Source organism: Pongo pygmaeus, chromosome 1 (genome assembly GCF_028885625.2).
Source record: "Pongo pygmaeus isolate AG05252 chromosome 1, NHGRI_mPonPyg2-v2.0_pri, whole genome shotgun sequence".
Taxonomy (NCBI): Eukaryota; Metazoa; Chordata; class Mammalia; order Primates; family Hominidae; genus Pongo; species Pongo pygmaeus.
Window position 1 is genome coordinate 212125240 of NC_072373.2, and position 22143 is coordinate 212147382.

Sequence of the window (22143 nt, forward strand, 5' to 3'; positions counted from 1 at the left end):
ACAGGCAGTCATGGGAGAGGCCTTGGGGTGACTTTGGGACCTATCAGCCCTGCAGCCTCTATTTCTAGAAGAAATTCACAGGCTCAGGGTTGTGGCACCCAGGAAAAAACGGATCTGCTCACCTCTAAGGAAGATATATGCATCACTCCAGAGAAAGGAGTGATGGGTCCCCAGGCAGGGGTTCTCCTGCTTGACACCCCCTTGGCTGCCCTTCACGTGGCTCTGGCTTTCTCCTGGCTGAGGCAGAGGTGTTACAGGCACTGGTAACATCTAGCAAGCTTCAAGCAGAGGCTCCTGGCCCCTGCAGGGAGGCAGGGCTTGAGGGAGCCAGAGAAGATAACAGGCCACTCTTTGGTGACCAGATCCCCACGTGACATCATGTTTACCTGCACACATGTTTATGAGAATGCCAGCTTCAAGACAGCAGAGCTTTTTGCCCACTGAATCCCCAATGCCTAGAACAGCACCTGGCACACAGCAAGTACTCCGTAAATGACTGCTGGGTGAATGTATCTGGAGCTGCAAAGGTGGCTAGAATTGAGCTGCCAAGAACAGGCAGAGTTTGAGTAAGAACAACCCCTATTTATGGCATTTCTGTGTGCAGGTACTTCCTGTTTTTTTTTTGTTTTTGTTTTTACATGTAATCATTTAATCCTCAGAGCAAGGTAAACATCATTATCATCATCTTGCCTGTGAGAGATGGGTGCAGGGTGGAGAGGGTAAGAGATGGAGCTGGAATCCACATCTAGGTATTTGGCTCCAAGCCCACCCTGAACCAGTCCACTAACCCACCCATCTCCCAGGTCCACTGAGATGAGATATTATACGATTGCAAAATCCCAGAACCACAGACCTTTAGAATCAAAGACCAGGACCTAAAATGTATGAAGCCATACAATCTAAGCAGTACTCAGGGGACTTTGAGGTCATAACTCAAAGACCTCAAGGTCCCTGATTGACTGGACATTGTGCTTTTGTTTGAACACTTCTGGTAATGGGAATCTCATCACCTCACAAAGCATCCCTGATTGTCAGTAAACAGGGATCCCAGAAATGTAAGGGTTTTAGTGATTGTTGAGTTTCATCCCCTTATTTGCAGACAGGAAACGAAGTCTCAGGCAAGGAAATTGACCTGTTGAAGGTGACACAGCTGACCAAAGGCAGGAACCCTGAGCTCTTAGTCCTGAGCTCTTTCCTGCAGACCTTCATGTTGGACTTTAGATGCTCGCCTCTTGACCCTGGCCCTGGGTTCACCCTTTGGAGATGCTCAGAGCAGCTGTGTCCTTCAAGTCTCCACTTCTCCAGGCTGAATGTTCTTGATTTATTTTATTTTATGTTTATTTATTTATTTATTTTTGAGACGGAGTTTTGCTCTTGCTGCCTAGGCTGGACTGCAATGGCACGATCTCAGCTCACTGCAACCTCCACCTACCCGGTTCAAGCAATTCTCCTGCCTCAGTCTCCTGCGTAGCTGGGATTACAGGCATGCGCCACCATGCCCGGCTAATTTTGTATTTTTAGTAGAGACGGGGTTTCTCCATGTTGGTCAGGCTGGTCTCAAACTCCTGACCTCAGGTGATCCACCCACCTTGGCCTCCCAAAGGGCTAGGATTACAGGAGTGAGCCACCGCACCAGGCCATTTATTCTTTAAAAACTCAAACATTTTTTGTTCCCTCTTCTCTAAGAAAGCTCTCAGGCTAAGTGGGGAGATCCAGCCCTGCCCTGGGAGAGATTCTGGTCTAATGGGGAGTCCCTGCCCTGCCCTAGAGGGAGCTCCATGCACTGGGGAAGCCCAGAGTATGATAGGAAGTCAATAAGACGCAGGAGGCGGACCCCACCCCCTCAGGATGGCTTTGCCTGGGCTCTGGCTGCCTCTCCATTCCCAGACCCCCTCCCTCTGTGGACCTTGAGTGACACCTGTTTCTGAGTCCCTTGGGCCAATAAAAGCACTGCTCTGACAGCCAGGAAATTTTACAAGGAGCAGTCAGGCTTCAAGGTGGTGGGAAGCCGCCGTGGCCGCCAGACGTGGGAACGAGAAAGCGCCCAGGAATGTGCCCAGGAGAACAGCTGCAGGAGGATCAGAGCAGGAGGGAGGCCTGGAGCCAGCTCGGATATCACCTCGGTCAGGAGGGGAGGGAATGAGATGAGCTGGCTGCTGCCTCCCGCCTCTTTCCCCTTGGGGTCCTCCCTCAAAGGAAGCGAAGGGCCCCTAATCTGGGAGTGGGGACAGGGGGCTGAGGGGTGTCCACTGGGTCCTGGAGTGCTGAAACGTCCCTTGCTTCTAGGATTGTCCCAGTTGCTTTCAAATTTCAGCTTGTGACTCAGCTTGTTCGTTTCCCTGGATGGAAAGGACATGGGTTTTGCCAGCAGCTGGGCCTGGCTCAGCCCCCATCCAGCTTGTGCCCCTGGGCATGTTGCTTCTCTGAACTTCCAGTTTCTGCACCCGTGGCTTGCAGGGAGCGACCATGCTGACCCGACAAGGTGGTCTGAGCTTCCACTAGCTCACGTTTGAGAAGCAGCCCCAGCAATGCCACTGGCACCAAGTGGGTGCCGGGCAAAGGCTGGCTCCTCTTGCATGGAAGTGCCCACCGTCAACTGTTTGGGGTGTCCCCTCTGCAGGCCGCTCTGGCTCCCTGAGCACTGCTTAGATTCTGGTAATGGGGATCTTTCCCCTCTCTCTATGCCTCCCAATCCATGGAGAAGACAGCCCAGGAATGGATTCCCACAAGAGCCGTTCATCACGACTTGTCCCGGCTCTTCCTCCTCCATCCCCAACCCTCCAGCCTCAGCCCTTTCCAGCCAGATCCCCAGAGAGGCTCCTGCACTTGGAGAACAACTGTAGGCCTCTGGAATCCGAGAGTTTGGCCTGGGGAGGTGAGGCAATGTCCCCAGGCCCCCTGCAGCACGCCTTTGCCCCTCAACCCACCGACAGAGGGCAGGCGGGGCAGTCCTCAAGCCGTCAGGAGGCTCTTGCTCTTCTCCCCTCTTCCTTCCCACACACTGAGGCCATGGAGGGGATGTGCAGGGTCTTCGGGGGCTGCCCACCCTGCCCTGATGCATCTAACCTGCCAAGAACTGGCCTGCCCAGCCTACGTGCATGCTTCCGGTAACGGGACACTCATCACCCATCTGAGGAAGCTAGGCTTGTTTGGAAATCTTCCTCCTGATCACTTCTTCTGCTCATCAGAGATTTGGAGATTTTTATACTCCCCAAACCCTCTCTTCTGGCTGAACTAATGCCCTCCTTCCCTCCCTTCTTTCTTTCTTTCTTTTTGTGAGATGGAGTCTCGCTCTGTCACCCAGGCTGGAGTGCAGTGGTGCAATCTTGGCTCACTGCAACCTCCGCCTCCCAGGTTCAAGTGACTCTCCTGCCTCAGCCTCCCGAGTAGCTGGGACTACAGGTGCCTGTCACCACGCCCAGCTAATTTTTGTGTTTTTAGTAGAGATGGGGTTTCACCATGTTGGCCAGGCAGGTCTTGAACTGCTGACCTCATGTGATCCGCCCACCTCGGCCTCCCAAAGTGCTGGGATTTCAGGTGTGAGCCACCACACCTGGCCTCCCTCCCTTCTTTCATTCCTTCTTTCATCCTTCTTTCCCTTCCTCCTTCTTCCTTTTCTTCTCCCCTTCCCTCTATCTCTCCCTCCATTCTTCCCTCCTCCTTGGACTGTCCAGCTCTCAGTCAACCAACATTTGCTGCCTAGCAACTCTGCATCAAATGCTGGTGGCATTACTTGCCTGCACAACCCCCTGAACCTGTTGTAAACCCCCTGAGGGGTCGCATTAAACCCACTGGCCTTGACCATTCCAAACTTCTGAATCTCTGGAGTATACCTGCAGCACCGACACCGCGGGTGCCTCCTCACCTGCACACGCGCCTCGGTCAGCTTGGTCCTCTGCGCCAGCTCCTCGCGAGTGTATATGTCCGGGTAGTGGGTCCTCTCAAAGGCCTTCTCCAGCTCCTCCAGCTGCTCGGCCGTGAATGTGGTTCGGCTGCGGCGCTGCTTGCGCTTCAGTGGGAGGTCAGGTTCTGACTCCACATCCGAGCCCTCGTCCAGCCGGTTCCCTACAGCCGGAGGAGAGGGAGGGAGAGGGCAGGGGCTTAGAGAGATGGAAGGGTGCTGGGATCTGGGAGGAGAGCACAAGGCACACTCGTGCCCACCTAGGACCCATGACTGCACTGCGATCAGACTCTTCCCAAGCACAAGATAGGAGGATGCTCACCCTAGCATTGTTTATCAATGTGAAGGATGGGAAGCAACCTCCATGCCTAACCCTAGAGTATTGCTTAAATACTTTCTTGTAAAATCTTTGCCTTATGGAAAAACAAACAAACAAACAACAACAACAAAACAGTCCCCTCTGGCTGGGCATTTTGTTTATTTCCACTGACATGCAAGGATGTCCATGACATGAGACTCAAGGGATGGTTTCATGGTGAGATACATTTGACAAAATCCATAGAGCTATATTCTCAGTTAAAAGGGCAGAATTTTACTGTATATTAACTATACCTCAATAATCTTGACTTTAAGAAACAGGCCTCCATGTATGCTGGCTCATGCCTGTAATCCCAGCAATTTGGGAGGCTGAGGCAGGAGGATTGCTTGAGCCCAGGAGTTCAAGACCAGCCTGGACAACACAGTAAGACCCGACCTCCAGAAAAAGGTAAGAAAATTAGCTGAGTGTGGAAGCGCATGCCTGTAGTCCCAGATACTCAAGAGGCTGAGGTGGGAGAATTGCTTGAACCCAGGAGTTCCAGGTTATAGTAAGCCAGTCACACCACCACACTTCAGCCTGGACAACAGAGCAAGACCCTGTCTCAACAAAAGAAAAAGTGCGTGCGTCCAGAGCTGCCCATCAAGAAGCTTAGATTCCAGGGCTGGCTCTGCTCCTAAATGCCGGTGACCCTGGGAAGGCTATCTCCCCTCCTCAGGCCTCACTTTCCCCATTTGTGACATGAAGGGTTTGGATTAGGCGACTTCCACTGACAGCCTCTCCCTGGGATGCCCCAGGGTCTCTGAGTGATTCCCCCAGGCTAGAGGAGACCTCACCTGAATGACCTTGGTCAAGGCCACGGACCCCACCCCATCATCCCCACTAATTTCCACCATGGAGACTGGGGGTGGGTGAAGGCTTGTTGCTTCCTGGGCCTGGGCCTGGAGAGCCCGAAAGGTTGGAGCCAGCTCACTTCCCTGGCCTGGTTGGGGTTATCAGGCCAGGAATCTGCTTCAGCCCTGGCCCAAGCTAGGGAGGCTGCAGGAAGCCGCTGCTCAGTCTCCTTAGCTGTTGGGGCTGAGACACCCGGGAACCAGCTCCCTGTTCCACCCCTGGGGAGCTGTGGGAAGCATAGAGAAGAGGAAGCAGAAAGGAAGATGGAAAAGAGAGCAGACACTCAGAGGCCACCTTCCTTCTTCCCCACTCCTCTTCCTCCTTTTTCTCTTTTGCCTTCATTTCTTTCTCCCACTTCCTCTCCTTCTCCATCTCTGGTATTCCTGGACGCACTTTTATTTTTTGTCATTGACTCATTCACTCCCTCCCCTAAAGCATTTATTGAGGACCTGCTATGCACCTGAAGAGGCTAGGTATGCAGTGGGAAAGGTAGGAACTGAGCCCTGGGCTTGGAGCACTCAGCCTGAGTCAAGCTAGAAGAGCCTGGGAGATCTTGTGTTCGCATCAGAGATGGGAGAAGCTGAGTCCCAGAAAGGTAATGTGAGGTTCACTCAAACTGTGCTCCTCGCCCCTGACCCCTTCCACCAATACAAAGATCCCTTCCTCCCAATCGCTTCAAGTGTTAATTACAGGAATAGGCCTAGGCCCCTCCCCGAAGGGGCAACTCCCTCCTCCCCACAACAAAAACAAAAAGAGAAACTAGTACTGCCTTACATGTTAAGTGGAGGTGAAGGGAAGGGCACTGCAGGCAGAGAGGAGAGCACACGTAAACGCCTGTTGTGTCAAAAGGTATGCTGGGTAATTTAATCATGGCGCCACATTCATAGCCAGGAAGCTAGTGGGTGTGGCCCGGGGGTGTGGGAGGTCATGCGCCTGGAGGGTCATCTGTCTTGGCAATGCCTCTGTGCCCTGGGCCCACTTCCTTCCATCCTGCTATCTTGTCCGTTGGAAAGTTATCCTTGCTTTTTTTTTGGCCAGTGCCAGGCTGTCTCTGACTGTGATGCCATGCCACACAGCGAAGGAACGGATTGCAAGGGAGTCCTGCCTTCATCGTGGCTTGCCTCATCCCCAAGGGCAGAGACCTGGGGTCAGATCTAACCCCTGCCCTTGCTTTTCCTGCCAGGGCTCTGCCCTTGCCTTTCCTGCCAAGGCTGCCAGTTACCCAGCCCCCCAGTCACTGTGGGGAGACCACAGTGGGCACAGCTGCCATCCTGGGGCCCCTTCCCCACCATGTCTGGGGCTCAGAGCCAAATACAACTAATGCCAAGGATTCAATTCCTGAAATGCACTGCATAACCTCAGTGTTCTGACGGTGACAATGAAAGCCAGCCCTTGGGGCTTCAGAAGAAGGAAGCAGGCATTTGTCTGGCAGGCAGGGAGGCCAGCCCGTGGATGGGGAATGGGGCACCAGATTCAGTTCTCCAGTGAGGACACTTGAGCTCAGACAGGAGCTGAGGGAGATGGGGACTAGAGTTGTAGGGAGTGCAGTCTCTGGGCAGAGACTGTCCTCAGAGCTGTGAGGTCAGAGATGAGGGCAGACACAGGCCCTACCCTCAGAAAGCCCCAGTCTGATGGAGGAGGCATAGCCTTGTCCTGGGGGAAATCCTAGTCTTTCTTATTTACTTTTTATTTTTATATTTTTGAGATGGAGTTTTGTTCTGTCACCCAGGCTAGAGTGCAGTGGTGCCACCTCTGCTCACTGCAGCCTCCGCCTCCCAGGTTCAAATGGTTCTCGTGCCTCACCCTCCCGAGCAGCTGGGACTACAAGCACATGCCACCATGGCCAGCTAATTTTTGTATTTTTAGTAGATATGGGGTTTTGCCATGTTGGCCAGGCTGGTGTCGAACTCTGGTCTTGAACTCCTGACCTCAGGTGATCCGCCTGTCTCGGCCTCCCAAATTGCTGGGATTACAGGCATGAGCCACCATGCCTGGCCTGGAAATACTAATCTGACTGAGTCTCCATTCAGTTCTAGAGCAGTGCTGTCCAATAGAAGTTTCTGCGATGACGGAAACGTTCTAGATTCGCAGTATTCAATATGGCAGTACTAACTACGTGGGGTTTTGAGCACCTGAAACTTCCCTACTGCAACTGAAGAACGTCGTCTTTCATTGTATTTAATTTTAATTCAAATTTACATAGTCACACGTGGCTGGTGGCCACCACTGAGGCCAGCACAGTCCAATACAGTCATTAACACAGTTGTTCTTTTTTCTTAACAAAGAGAGGGCAGGCCCCAAGCTCACAGCTTCCCGTGTGCAAGTCTCTAGGTAGAATTTAACAACATTGCTTGTTTTTAATGCTATTTATGGTTTTTATGGTTCCCATCTATTTACAGGAAATGATACTCATTTTCCATTTATAAGAGCATTAATATCCTTGAATTAGGTTTTTAAAGGTGTTTTTGGATATAGTAAAATATTAAGGAAATAATAGGACAAGATATAGAGTTGTGACCAAACTCATGACTGCAGTTAGCAAAGGACCAACATTTGCTTTATGCCACCGAGAGATAAAATTCAAGTGCTTCTGCCGAGCCGTGGGCCTCAGTTCCCTCCCATGCTTCAGCTGATCCCTCGGTCCTGCAAGTCACCTGCAGCTTTCTAGACTCACCATGGAGTTCTGGGTCTAATTCCTTCCTGTCTCCTTGTCGCTCCCACTCCTTATTCTGCAGGGATTTGGGGAACTCCGTGGATCCAGAGAGATGCCCAGACCGAAGCCCAGACTGGGGAAGGCCAAGCAGGGCCCACAGGTCTCTCTTGTCCGAAAGGATCTGGCATGATCCTCTTGGATGTTGGAGGTTGCCATAACAACCCTCTGGACACTGAGTGGGGAGGGCAGAGCTCTGTCTCACTGCCCATCGAGATCCAGAGAGACCTCAAGAGAACAGAACTGCAGTTTGTTTGTGACTTCAACCCCTGAAAAAGAGCATCCACCACCCGCCTTGGCCAACCTCAGGGGAAGAGACCCCCATTTTAGAAACCTCTGTGCCAGCCTTCATAGGTCTGTGAAGCAGGGACTATTGACTCTTTTACCAATAGGTATACCGAGGCTCTGAGAGGTTCAGTCACTTGGATGGAGGACACACAGCAAGTGAGCCCTGGAGAGGGATTGTCGTGAAGGGACAGATTGGGAAGGAGTTCGAGGGTCCTCTGGGACAGCCCTGGTCTAATCAGGAATCCTGGTCTCGGCAGCCTGAGACCTGGCTTGTGGGCTCTGTCTTTCCCTAGCTGTGTGGTCTTGGACAAGTCGCCCCCCTTCTCAGGACCTTGGTTTTCTCAGCCTTAAAAATGAGGATAACAATATATCCTTGTATGCCTCCCTGGATGGCTTTGAGAATGGAATGAAACAAAGATGATGGGGCCCGGTGTGGTGGCTCATGTCTGTAATCCCAGCACTTTGGGAGGCTGAGGCAGGTGGATCACCTGAGGTCAGGAGTTCAAGACCACCCTGGGCAACATGGTGAAACTCCGTCTCTACTAAAAATACAAAAATTAGCTGGGCTTGGTGGTACGTGCCTGTAATCCCAGCTACTTGAGAGGCTGAGGCGGGAGAATCGCTTCGATCTGGGAGGTGGAGGTTGCAGTGAGCTGAGATCACACCACTGCACGTCACCCAGGGCAACAGAGCAAGACTCTGTCTCAAAAAATAAAAATAAAACATAATAATAAAATAAAATAAAGATGATGGGAGTAATTTGCAACTTCAAGGACCCATGAAGGCTATTACTATTGTTGATGATGAGGACAATGACGGTGGTGATGACAGAAAAGGAAACAGGGTGGGGAGTACCAGGCCAAAGCAGTGTGAGAAGACACAAAGAACCCCAGTGCCACCACATCAGCCTCACTTCAGCTTCCTGCACCCCCACTTTCTTGGGGTGCCCTTCTCCCTCCCCACCCCTGGAAACCCTTTAGCCTCAGAGTCAAATTAATCAACAGGATTAGGTGGAATTGGCCATAGAGGCCCTGCTGGTTGGGGCTGAGTCTTCTGTGTACCAAAAGCTGGTACCTTGGTGAAGTCTAGGCAGCTGGTTCGGGGAGGGGGACATGGGGGGAGTGAACATGGGAACGCATTCATTAAACGGCAGTCAGATTCGGGGTGCACAGTGGGGGAGCAGCCTCATGGCCAGCCTCGGCTTCTGCCCTCGCACTCTCAAACAGCTAAGGAATGGGACGGTCCCAGTGGGGTGCTGGTCTGGAGATTTCCCCAAAAGAGAAGGATACAGGGAGAGACGCACTCTCTGGGTTCCTGGATCCTGTCTCTAGTTAGGGATGTGGAGCAGTCCATACTGAGCAAAGGAGAATTGCAGCTCCTACCTGAGAGACCTCCCAATCTCATGGGGGAGAAACAGCCTCTGTTTTAGGAAGCTCCCAGTCGGATAGAGGAGGTATGACCTTGTCCTGGGGATTTTCCAGTCCAGTGGAGGAAACACTGCCAGATGAACTGGGGCACAGGACAGACATAAAACATCAAGGCAGCTTGTGACTCATTAAAGCAGCAGAACCTCAGGACAGAATGAGGGGCGGGAGGTGCTGGAAGTCATTTGCGTTGTCAAAGCTTTGGGGTAGGCAGGAGCAATTTCAGCTCCAGGCAGTGTCCGGCCCAGGCTGAGGTGATGGTGGTAATGGTGATGGTGATGTTGATGGTGATGGTGATGGATGGAAGGTTGCTGGGGGCAGCTGTCATCCTCTCTCCCCCAGCCTTTGCCTGTCCCTTCAAAGCCTCCTTTCACAGCTACTGACCTCTGGAAGCCATCACTGACTGCCAGCATGTGCCAGGAAGCCTCAGCCACGCCAGCAAGGCCTCAACCATCATGGGCCCTGCCCACGTGTCCCCACTCACCGCGCCATCCCATACAGTTCCCTGTCCAGCCACTCATGGCTTCTGTGAGTGAGCGTGCCAGGTGGGTCTTGCCTTGATGCCTTTGAGCATGAGCTTCCTCTGCTCAGAGTGCCTTCCCTCTTCCTGGGAGTGCTCACCCAGCACCATCCAGCTCTTGGGCCACCTCCTCCAGCAAGGCTTCCTGGGCCCATCCAAGGTAATTTCAGTTCCCCTCCTTGGCGTTCTCAAAGCTCATCAGGAGACACTGAACGTGACTGTTTATGGGTCTGTGGGTTTCACTGGACTGGGAGATCCTTGAGTGTGGCAGGGACTATGCCTGGGACACAGCATATGCTCAATAAAGGCCCCTTGAATGAATAGAGCTTGGCAGAGCTTGGCAAAGTCTCTCTTGAACTCTGACGCACTGCAGCAGTCACCCCCTGCACTTGCACACAGCACTCTACAGTTTACAAGCCCTTTTGTTGTCCCAACACAGTCTCTCCCAATAAGGGGAGGGGAAGGCAGGCAGTCTTATCCCCATTTTACAGATGTTCAGTGGAGTCTCAGGGCAGTGAAGCTGCAAAGTAAACCCAGGACTCAGAACTCCCAGCCCGGAGAAGGCCAATTTGGCTACAGCAAGTTCCTGGGTGATGGAAAATTCCATTTCTGATCCTGAAAAGCAATGTGGCTTCTCTTCCATCCCCAACCTTTCCCTCCTCTGTCTTTTGCCAGAGGAAAAACCTTGAAATAAGGTGATAAGGTGACCACAATCTCTGGATCTACCCAGCTCACAGAGGACCAGGAGGGAGCTGACCCATTTCTAAATCACCCATCCCAGATCAGTGGAGGCCGGCAGTGGCCCTGAGGTTTGGGGTCCTTCTCTCAGCCTCCCTCACACCCTCCGGAAACCCTCCCACCCCTAATTCTGTGCTCCCCTCTCCCGCAGCCTCCCAACCCAGCTTTTATTACAGTTTAACATAGGCCCCGGCGCGGAGCTGTGGCAGAGAAACGAATCACATAATAGTTGATATGCGTTTTAATCAAGTAATTCGGGCAGAGCTGAGAGCCGGCGAGTGTGGGCCAGGAGTCCCTGAATACCAAACAGGCCTGGGCGCAGGTCTCAGAAAATGGAAAAGTCATTTACAGCTCAGCTGGGGGCCCGGCAAGCCGGGACCATGGCAGGGGCCCTCCCTGCCCCTCCGAGGGAACCGCTCAGCTGTAACCAGCGCACAGTGCATGGGGCTCGGGCATGGCTGTGGGAGTCAGACTACACACAAGGACAGGGCGACGGAGGATCAGACTGAGAGGCAGGGGCTTGGAATCCAAGTTAAACCTCCCTGGGGTTCCAGGAAAGGATGAAGTGTCCCACTACAGTCCACCTCTTCTGCTCACACTCCTCTTGGGTGCTCATCTTGGCGTTGGGCACCACACCAAGCCAGCACTGTCCTTAATTCTTCCTCCTCTCCTTTCCCGCCTCTCATGCAGCTAGCCCAGCACTGAGACCAGGAGATCCCGAGTCCCTCTTAGATTGGAATCTGTCCTGGCATCCGCCCACTCCATCTCTTCCTGGACTCCAGCCACCACCTTCTCTCCCAGCAATGGCAGGGCTTTGCAAAGGCTGTGCCTTCTGCCCATGCCCCGTCCCACCCTCCTCATGGCCTGGTGAACCTCTGCAGTTTGCAGCTGGTCAGGCCAGGAAGAGCGGACACTGAGGAGCACAGGCTCTGGACTCAGTCTGGCTGGGTTCTGTGGCCCCCACATGTGAAAACACAGATAATAACAGAGACACCCCCGACCCTCCCTCAGCACAATCACAGTCAGACGTGCTATGTATTCTGTTTTGTCATCTGTTCCCAGCACCCATCCACCACCCATTGCACACTCCACAAGGATGGGCATTATTGTTATTATTATTTTTGAGACAGTCTTCCTGTGTTGCCCACGCTTGAGTGCGGCGGCTTGATCTCAGCTCACTGCAACCTCCGCCTCCCAGGCTCAAGTGATTCTCATGCCTTAGCCTCCTGAGTAGCTGGGATTACAGGCACCCACCACCACGCCTGATTAATTTTTGTATTTTTAGCAGAGACAAGGTTTTGCCATTTTGGCCAGGCTGGTCTCAAACTCCTGACCTCAGATGATCCACCCACCTCAGCCTCCCACAGTGCTGGGATTACAGGCATGAGCCACCGCACCCGGCCAATGGGCATTCTTGACTGTCCTTTTGTTCGTTGCCGAATCTCCAATGCTCGGCACAAAGTGGACACTCAAATATTTGTTGCATGAATGAATGGATGATAAAATGACTTGGTATCTTACGGCACACAAAGTAATGCTGGGTTGGTAACAACTGAATGTTCAAAGAAAACGAAATTTAGAAAAACAACTGCCGGGGACAAGTAAGCCTTCCTTGGTGCTCTGGGTCTAAGGTATCCATAGCTGCATTCTCATTGCTGGGACAGAGCAAAACTATCCACACTTGATTCATTTCAAATGTGTCTGTGCACTCACTCAGTCCCAGTATCTGGGAGTTCAAAGGTGAAATCAACCCAGCCCTACTCTGAGGGTGCAGGGGAGATGGGTGGAGGGGAGGTCAGGTTCCGGATGGAGCCACTGAGCCAACCGCCTGACCAGTTGGCCCCACTCTGGTTTCTGGCTGTACCTGACCACTTTCCTGACCCCCACCCACTTCACCCACACACGTACTCCACTGTCCTGGTGAGCAGGGACCCCAGCCAGGTGCCCTGCCCCATCCAGGCAGCTGGGCAGCCGTGCAGGGACAGGTGGAGAACGGGATTGATTGAGGGTACAGAAGCAGGGAGGGGGCTCTGCACATTCCCCTTGAGACCTGTCCTCGACAGATGGGATCTCCATCAACTCCTTAGGTCCTGCCTACCCCGCCCCCACAGCCCGGCATCACCTCCTCTCTCCCCTTCCCAGGCAGGCCCAGGAGGGGCCGAGAACGTCTTAAGGCCACAGCACATCTGGGGAGTCCGTTATCTCCAACCCTTGGACCAAGGCTACACCACCAAATTGCTGGCCCCAGAGGAGGGGACGGGAGCTCAGAGTCTCAGGGACTTGCCCAGGGCCACTGTCCAGAAGGTGGCAGGGTGGGATTCTAACTTGGGGTTTTCTAGGGCTGGAGTCCCGCCCACTTCAGGCTGCTCCCCCCATCCCCAGTTCTCCACTGGGAAGAAGACAGGGTGAGCTGGCATTGATCCGGGGGGAACACTTCTTGCTTCTTCTCGAAGGGGATTCTAGAAAGTGGGCAACATGGCTCCTCCCCGTCCACGGGGCCCAACAGCTGGCAAAGGGTGAGACTCCTCCATGCTAATGTCTGAAGGGTCCCACCGGCCCCTAACCAGAACCTAGGCTTCAGGCTCCGTGGCCAGGTCCTCTGGCTGCCCCAGAGGCCTCCTGGGGGCTGGGAAGCATTGGCAACGTGAGGATCCAAATAGGCTCTATCTGACTCCAAATCCTACACTCTCTCCCAGTGACTGAGAGAAGCCCACAGGTTCAATTTCACTCTCCCAACTCAAGGAGAGGAGGGAAGGAGGAGAGTGTCTTTAGGAAAGCCAGAGATGGATTCTCACCTTGTTCACAAAACTTGACAAAACTTTTTCTTCTCCAGGGAGCTCCCATCGAACCCCACCAGGCCGGATTTTAAAATTCTAAGCCCGGCCGGGCATAGTGACCCACACCTGTAATCCCAGCACTTTGGGAGGCCAAGGTGGGTGGATCATCTGAGGTCAGGAATTCGAGACCAGCCTGACCAACATGGTGAAACCCCATCTCTACTAAAAATACAAAATTAGCCAGACATGGTGGTGCATGCCTGTAATCCCAGCTACGCAGGAGGCTGAGGCAGAAGAATCACTTGAACCCGCGAGGCAGAGGTTGCAATAAGCTGAGATTGCACCATTGCACTCCAGCCCGGGCAACAAGAATGAAACTCCGTATCAAATAAAAATAAAATAAAATAAAATAAAATAAAATTCTAAGCCCTAGGTAGATGATTTGCACCACAAAATCTGATGCAAGGGGAAACTGCAGTGGGGCATTCTTTGATCCTGGCTCTCTGCTAGCAGCATGGTACTGTCCTTAGACACTAGAGGGCACTGTGTATACATTCCTGCCGGGAAAGAGCCTTTCTAGGAAGAAGGAAGTAGTACTGCTGGAAATGGTACTGTGTAGTTGCATGGACAGAATTCAGAGCCCTGTATTCTCGTGGCAGACCCAGAGCTCTTTCTTCTGCACCAAGCTGTGAACCAAGCACAAAGCACATATGGGAGATGAAGCAAGAGGTCGAAGTTGAAGATGTCATGAGGACCCTTCTAACTCGGTCTCTTTAACATGCTGGTCCTGTGCAGCTAATATGGAGTTTTGGAAGGGGTGGCAGCTGTGGATTAGTGAGGAGGATGAGGTGGGACATTTTAAGAGGGCACCTTGGGGGGCAGGGGCAGGCCCACTCTATGAGGAGCTCAGCTCAAAATCTCTGTTTTTTTTAATTTTTTTTAACGGAGTTTTGCTTTTGTTGCCCAGGCTGGAGTGCAATGGTACAATCTCAGCTCACCGCAACCTCCGCCTCCCGGGTTCAAGCGATTCTCCTGCCTCAGCCTTCCGAGTAGCCGGGATTACAGGCATGTGCCACCACGCCCGGCTAACTGTGTATTTTTAGTACAGAGTGGGTTTCTCCATGTTGGTCAGGCTGGTCTTGAACTCCTGAGCTCAGGTGATCTGCCCATCTCAGCCTCCCAAAGTGCTGGAATTACAGGCGTGAGCCACCGCGCCCGGCTCAAAATCTTTTACACTCTTCCTGTGACTTTAAGTCCATCTTGAAATTACTCACTAGTTCTCATTCACTTCTCTCATGCGTTATTTCAATCATTTACTCATCCAAGTTATTTAAGCAGCAGGGAGAGCAACGATTGTGCTGGGCAGAGCAGAAGTCACTATGCTGCTTCTGAAGGGCTTGCCCACTTGGTCCTGTCTTACAAAGTGTGGTGGAGGTAGCAAGGGCTGGCACTGGGGGAGAGGTGAGAAGAGTAGAGGCAGTGAGGTCAGATGGACCTGGGTTTGAGTTCGGAATCTGCCTCCTACCAGCCATAACTCCTGGGTATGTTTAAGTCCTGAGCCTCATTCTTGTTATTTCTAAACGGTGAGAGTGATGGGAGACAGAAAGGAGGAGGGGAGGTGAGGAAAACTGGATGGAGGCTGAGCTCCCAGCCTTGTGTGTGACGGGTGCTCCTGGGCTGGCCAGCCTGCCAGCCACCACTCCCAGACCCAGTCTCTCCTCTCCTTCAGAACGGAAGCCTGGCAGGTGGGGAGTTGGCACTCTGGGCTCATCCATGACCTGCTGTGTGACCCTGAGCATGTCACTTGTCACTTGTCCTCTTGGAATCTCTATTTGCTTATCCATCCCCTGGGAATAAGAGCTGCCATCCTGTGTATTCCCTAGGGTACTGATGCAGCTCCAGGGGTGGGAACCTTGAGAAATACACAGACAGAGGTACCCTTGATACAACTGTCCCAGCCCCCCACTAACGTAGGAAAGTAACTTCATCCCTCTGGGCCTCAATTTCCTCACCTGTAAAATGAGGACAAGAATAGTACCAACCCCACAGAGTTGTCATGCACAAAGATGAAGGGAATTACTGCAAGGCAAGAACAGTTCCAGGTACTCAGTAAGCACCCAATCCATGTTAGCTATTATTATTGCTGCTATTGTTATTATTGGCCCCTCCATGTAGTGTGGACCTATTTTACTTCTGTATCCCTCAGAGGCAAGCACAGTTGCCTGGCACAAAACACAAAGGCAAGGAATGAATGCATGGGTGAATGAATGAACAAATGACTGAATGAATGAACTTGCCTTTGTCATCCTTTCCTTATTCTTCCACGATGGAGGCTTTGCAGACCCCAAGCCATGCCCACAGACCCCACGTCCATCCCATCCCATCCTTTTCCCAGAAATCTGTCCTGGATGCAAAATGTACCTACAGAGAAGAGGGGGCCAGGTGGTCTCAGGTAAGTGATCCAGCTGTAGCATAAATGCTGGAGGCACTAAGGGGCCAGAGGAAGACAGACGCCCAGGAAGCTGGAGCAGGGGAGGCCTAAGGAGAGGTCTCAAAATCAGTAGAGGGGAAAGAGCAGCAGCTGGGGCTCCAGTGGCCAGATTAAGCTGTCCGGCATGGAAAGGAAAAGGCAGCCCGACCACCCATCCGTGCCCCACAAAGCGGCTGTGAAAGGACCATATGCCTGAGAGGCCAAGCCTGCAGGACCCTCCTTCTCCCCCTCCCCATACCCTCACCCCTTCTCACTGCTGGAGCCCTGGGAGACAGGGGCTGTGTCCAGTTGGAAAGTTGTTTGGAGGTGGAGATGGAAAACGGCTTTGGGCCTCCTCCCTCTGTCCATGTAACTCCCTGCTTCTGGGCTCAGTCATGAAAAAGGACTTAAACCTGGGGCTCACTCTACCCTGAAGACGGGGCTCTGTGAACCCATGCAGCATCCCCCAGTGGGGCTGGGTGTGAAGGCCACAGAGAAGAAGCGTTCAAACCGCTATAGTGTGCTTTGACCTTACGAAGGACCTTTCCTGTAGCAAATCACATCACCTCACTACAACGCTCATCAGTATTTCTATTAGCCTCATTTTACAGGTGAGAAAACTGAGGCTCAAAGGGGTTAAGTAACTCAATGGCAGAGTGACAGTGAAGGCCAGGCAGCCGGTCCCAGAGCCCTCTTAACCATCGCGATGGGCACTTCTGAGCCTGCCATGCCAGGTCCCCTGCACTGGCTCAAACATGCCCACCCTGCAGAGCCACTTCCAGCCTCCATACCGACTTGTGCCCTGGGATGATGCCTTCAAGTTAGTTCCCATTGTCTAACCCCACCGTCCTCCCAATCTAGACATGAAGGCCATTTACTCCATGAAGCCCTCCAGGACTGCCACATCCAGAGAACTCTGCTTGAATCCCTATGGCACTTGCTGCCCGTGCCGTCTTCTCAGCTCTTAGTATCAACTCCTGCTGGAGACTAATCATTAGCTTTCAGTGGATATGTGTGGAAAGTCCATCTCCCCATCAAACTGAGGACAGCCCAGGGTAGAGATGGCGTCTTTACAATAAGACTGGGAGTTCCTCGAGGATGGAAACTCTATTTTTTCTTATATTGGGCATTACCCGAGGGCAGGGTGACTAAGAACAGCTCTGCAGTTCCTATCATTCTAGAACGCTTTTTTTTTTTTTTTTTGAGACAGAGTTTTGCTCTTGTTGTCCAAGCTGGAGTGCAATGGCACGATCTTGGCTCACTGCAACCTCCGTCTCCTGGGTTCAAGCAATTCTCCTGCCTCAGCCTCTTGAGTAGCTGGGATTACAGGCATGCGCCACCATGCCCAGCTAATTTTGTGTTTTTAGTAGAAATAGGGTTTCTCCATGTTGGTCAGGCTGGTCTTGAATTCCCAACCTCAGGTGATCCACCCGCTTCCGTCTCCCAAAGTGCTGGGATTACAGGCGTGAGCCACTGCGCCCGGCTAAATGCTTCTTTTCTTTTCTTTCTCTTTTTTTTTTTTTTTTTTTTTTTTGAGATGGAGTCTCGCTCTGTCACCCAGGCTGGAGTGCAGTGGCGCGATCTTGGCTCAGTGTAACCTCCAGCTCCCGGGTTCAAGCGTTTCTCCTGCCTCAGCCTCCCGAGTAGCTGGGACCACAGGCGAATGCCACCACGCCCGGCTAATTTTTGTATGCTTAGTAGAGACGGGATTTCACCATATTGGTCAGGCTGGTCTTGAACTCCTGACTTTGTGATCTGCCCACCTCAGCCTCCCAAAGTGCTGGGATTACAGGCATGAGCCACTGCGCCTGGCTAGAATGCTTTTAATCACAGTCTATAGGAACTGCAGCCATCAGTTAAATAAAGAAGCCATGGACCCTCATCATTACACACACAGCAAGGAGAACTGATTAAGCTTCCCCAGAGTCACAGCTTCTCCCCCGGGACTCTGTGCCAGTTTCTTTTCCCTCCAGAGTTATTTCTATGCTTCCAGCTTCCCGTCTATCCCCACACTTCTATCTTCCTTCAAACAGGCCTCCCAGGAAAACTCCAAAATCTAACATTCTGTGTACCTAACAAGGTGTACAGAGAAGCACGTGCCCCACAGGTGTTTATCAAGCACCCAGCGGTGCCTCACAAACCACACTAACAAAAGCTACAGCAGTGAATGTTCATTGCAACGGGAATTAGGGGTCTCGGGATCATGCCACCGTGAAAGAGACCCACTCTCTGAAAGATGGGTCTGCTGTGCGCCGGTCCTGGAGTGCTGATGAGAAAGTCAAGCAGGATCACTGGAAACATAAGCCCGACACCCCCACCACTGGGGCAGTTGCTGTAAGGGAGGCCATGCCGCCCCCTTAGAAACAAGATCTCCACCTGAGAAGCCCGCCCGATGAAACAGATTTCACCCTCTGGAGACACCAACACCAAAGCCATCAACTTGGTTATTTCCCCTGTTACTGCCTCCAGGAATGCCAGATTAAAACACGAGTTGTCAGGGTGGAAGTGTCCCCCAAATCACCTACAGTCAACCAGCATGTCCCATTTAGATGAGAGGACTCTTCATCCTCTCCAGAGGAGCATCCCCCAGGAGCCCGTGGGCTGGCTGTAAAGACGAGGGGGCTTGGGGTTGAAACCCTGAAGTTTGTCCCTGACTTCACCTCCAACTTGCGTGTGACCTTTGCCAAGTCTAAACCCCTCTCTGAGCCGCATTTTCCCTACCCCTAAAATCAAGGGGTCTTCCTGGATCTCAAAGAACAGCCTGAGAAGGGGCCTGGGCTGTATCTGATGGATAAACCCCACCTTCAGGGTTCAGGACAGTGCCAGGCATACAGTGGGGCTGGCTCTCAACAATGCCTGTTGCTGGAGAAAGGATCATTGACTGGTGGGGGTGGTGAGGAGTTTCAGAAGGGATTGTGATCCTAAGTTGCATGTGCAGCATGAGCTACAGGACACCCTGAGATCATCTGCTTCCTGTAGGGGAGGGGAAGGACCAATTTCATCACCCTCCCATTCTGCCTGGGGCCTGCCCTGCCTCCCAGGATTCCCCAATCCCCCTCTTTTCCTCTTAGGAGAAGGGGGTTGGGAAGCCTTATCCTTCCCTTCCCCTCTCCTCCCCCAACTTCCCCTCCCCTCCCCCAACTTCCCCTCCCCTCCCCTCCCCTCCCCTCCCCCAGCCACTCATGGGCCCCTTGTGTCTCCGGCTGGTCGCTGGGCAGCGAGAGGCCTTTCATGGTGCATTCTCCCGCTGCCCCCCTCCCCACCCTCTCTCCCCAGCAACCCCATCCTGTCGTGCCCCCATCAATCTACTGCAACCCAGCCCTCTCCAGCTGGCCTGGTTGGGCCGTTCCCAGGCAGAGCAGGTCCACAGTGGAAGATGGTGGAAAAATGTGGACAAATTTCTGATTTGCAACACTCTGGGAAAGAGTTTATTGCCATTGTTTGAGGACGAATGTATAAATAAAGCAAGGCGAAGATGGCAGGGGGAGGCTGGTGAAAGGCAGAAAACGAGAAATTTTATGGCCATAAGGAGCGTACTCTAATGGTGATTTTTGAGGCACTGGACCATGGTAGTTACTTAGCCTAATGATTGCTGTGAAGCTGGGCGAGGTGGCTTATTTCTTAATTACTGTTACGTATTATGTCACGCGGATGCCCCAACCCTGGAAAACTTGGTCCTGAGCGGACCCCGGCTTGGAGCCAGCTCGTGGTGCAGGGATGCTGGTGGGCAGATGGGAGGCTAAGTGAGGTCCGTCACCTGCCCTGATCAGGGGAGCGACCCTGAGGCCTGCTGCATCTCCCTGCTGCCCGGACTCCTGCCCCCCGAGACACCACCAAGAGAAGAAGTGAAAGAGAGACTCGAACGTAGAGCCATGGCTTCAAGATATGAATTCACTCAACACATCGGGGTTGAACACAGGTATGAGCCCCGTTCTGAGCTAGTTACGAGAGGTGTGACAGAAAATGAGACTTCAAAAGCTGTTTACAAAAAGCAGCCAGGGGCTCATTTCGGCTTCCTGGCTGACAGTCTCTGCAAAGCTGTTCCGAGAGCAGGACTGCAGGTGGGGTTGGAGGGACAGCCTGAGAAGGGGTCCTGGGCTGTATCTGATGTATTCATTACCCCACCTCCAGAGCCCAGGACAGCACCAGCATACAGTTGGGTTGGGGAGAGGAGAGATGCCCTGACGTGCTATGTCACCTTGGCCAGGAAGGTGGTCTCTCTGAGCCTCTGTTCCTTCACCCATAAAAACTGGGTGGGCTGGGTGGGGCTAAATATTCCCTTTTTGGTTCTAACATCTTAAGATTCTGCGATTCTAAGATGCTGTGGTTCTGTTGCTGTCGGAGTTGGTGAGGTTGATTTTTCCAAGGCGATCGGCATGTGCCTATTGGACAGTTTCGGCTTCTTTTCATGGTTGGCGTGTGTCAGGTAAGGCAGGTAAGCCACAGAGGAAAGAACGGGGCTACTGAGGATCCACTATGTCCCAGGAAGTCATCGTGCACTACATCCTTTCATAGAATCCTCACAATCATCTCATGGGAAGAGGACTCTTTCAAACACTCGAAGAGATGTGGAGACTTGCTCAGATGCTAAGCAGCAAAGTCTCCATTCAAACTCAGGTAGGGCAGACACCAAAGCCAATGAAGGCATATTAAGTAAAGCAAGCCACCTCCCCAACATCTTCTAGACCAGCTGTCAAGTGTTAGCAGCATCAGAATCACCTAGAGGGCCTCTGGAAACACAGGTTGTTGGGCCCCATGAGGGAGCCTAGGAAGTCTCATTCCCAGCAAGTTCCCAGATGATGCTGCCACTGCTGCTGGTGGGGGTGGTTCACAATTTGAGAACCACTGTGCTATAGAAATGCAGAGAAAACTAGCATCAGCAAATAAACAGGACCATGCTGCTCTGTGAAAGGAAGCAAGAGCCCGGGGAGAAACACACAATCCCTCTCACCCATCATCACAGTGGAAAAAGAGGGACAGACAGCGCTGCCATGCCCTAGCCCCTCATGGCTCCAAAGCCCTGGATCTTTTTCACATGGGAAGGGTGGAGACGATGCCAAGGGGGCCAGCTTGGAGGAGGAACTTCTTTCTCTGTGCCTGCTCCTGCAACTTGCCATGGTGGCTGTGTCATCAGATTCTTGACAGACCACAGTCTGGAAGCCTGCCTCCCTGCCTGCTCTGGGCTCTGAACTCACCTCTTTTCACCCCTTCTTCTCCACCCTGGCTCTTTCCCTAAGTCCCTTTTCTCCTCACCATCCTTCCCTTTGTGTTCAGCAATCAGGTGTGTCACTGGTATTTGCAAGGGGAAAGAGCTGTCCTAGTATCAGGAGAGTGGCCTTTAAAAGACTGAAGTCAGGAACCACACCCAACACCTACCTCCTCCATGAGCTGTCTTCCAGCCTCCCCTCTTGGATTATTTGGAAGAACTATGTTTCCGCTCCATGAAGATAAGGATTTTTATCTGTTTTATTCATTGCTTTATCCTCAATGCCCAGAAGAGGGCCTGGCCCATGGTAATTGCTCAACAGACATTTGTCGAAGGAGTGAAAGAATTACGTCCTCCTATATGGCCAGATCTGAGCAATAAGGTGCAATGTTCCAAATAGTCTGCTCTTCAAGCCAACGTGATTGCTGGTGAGTGTGTTAGGATTGTTTTGTACAATAATTTCATTAGAGATGTATTTATGCAACACCAGACACCTGGCCCCACGCTGGAAGCCCCAGCTAGCCAGCTGAACAGTTCCAAGAGGTCGAGGACTGACACTCTAAACCAACACACAGATACTCCGTCGAATTCCCCCTTCTGCTTCCAGATGTCTGAGCCGCTCAGAGGGCCCCCAAATGCAAATGCAGTGCCTTCATTATGGCTCCAAAATAACCTCCCTTGCCCGTGGAATCCCTCATCCAACCTGGGGTTTGAGTATCTCACTGCAAAGAGTTGGACATCTTTGGAATGGGTTCCTGAAGGAGCCACTTTTTAAAGGAGTTAAAATCCAATTTGATCCTGCTGTTTACGCCTTTTAAAAGTTTGATGTGTTTTAGATAAAAACATTTTTTTTGATCAATAAAAATAAAATCTGTTACTCGCACCCTGGGGCAATTATT

General features: G+C 52.3%; 1 protein-coding gene across 6 annotated transcripts in view; it reads right to left on the minus strand.

Moving 5' to 3' along the window:
* The window catches only part of PAX7 (paired box 7), a 117577-nt gene that overhangs the window by 52735 nt on the left and 42699 nt on the right, over positions 1 to 22143 (minus strand). For all 6 annotated transcript variants that reach the window (XM_054495005.1, XM_063670161.1, XM_063670159.1 and 3 more), the window contains exon 5: positions 3866 to 4065. In XM_054495005.1, coding sequence (XP_054350980.1) covers positions 3866 to 4065 — 200 coding nt within the window. The remainder of the gene's footprint in view (positions 1 to 3865; positions 4066 to 22143) is intronic.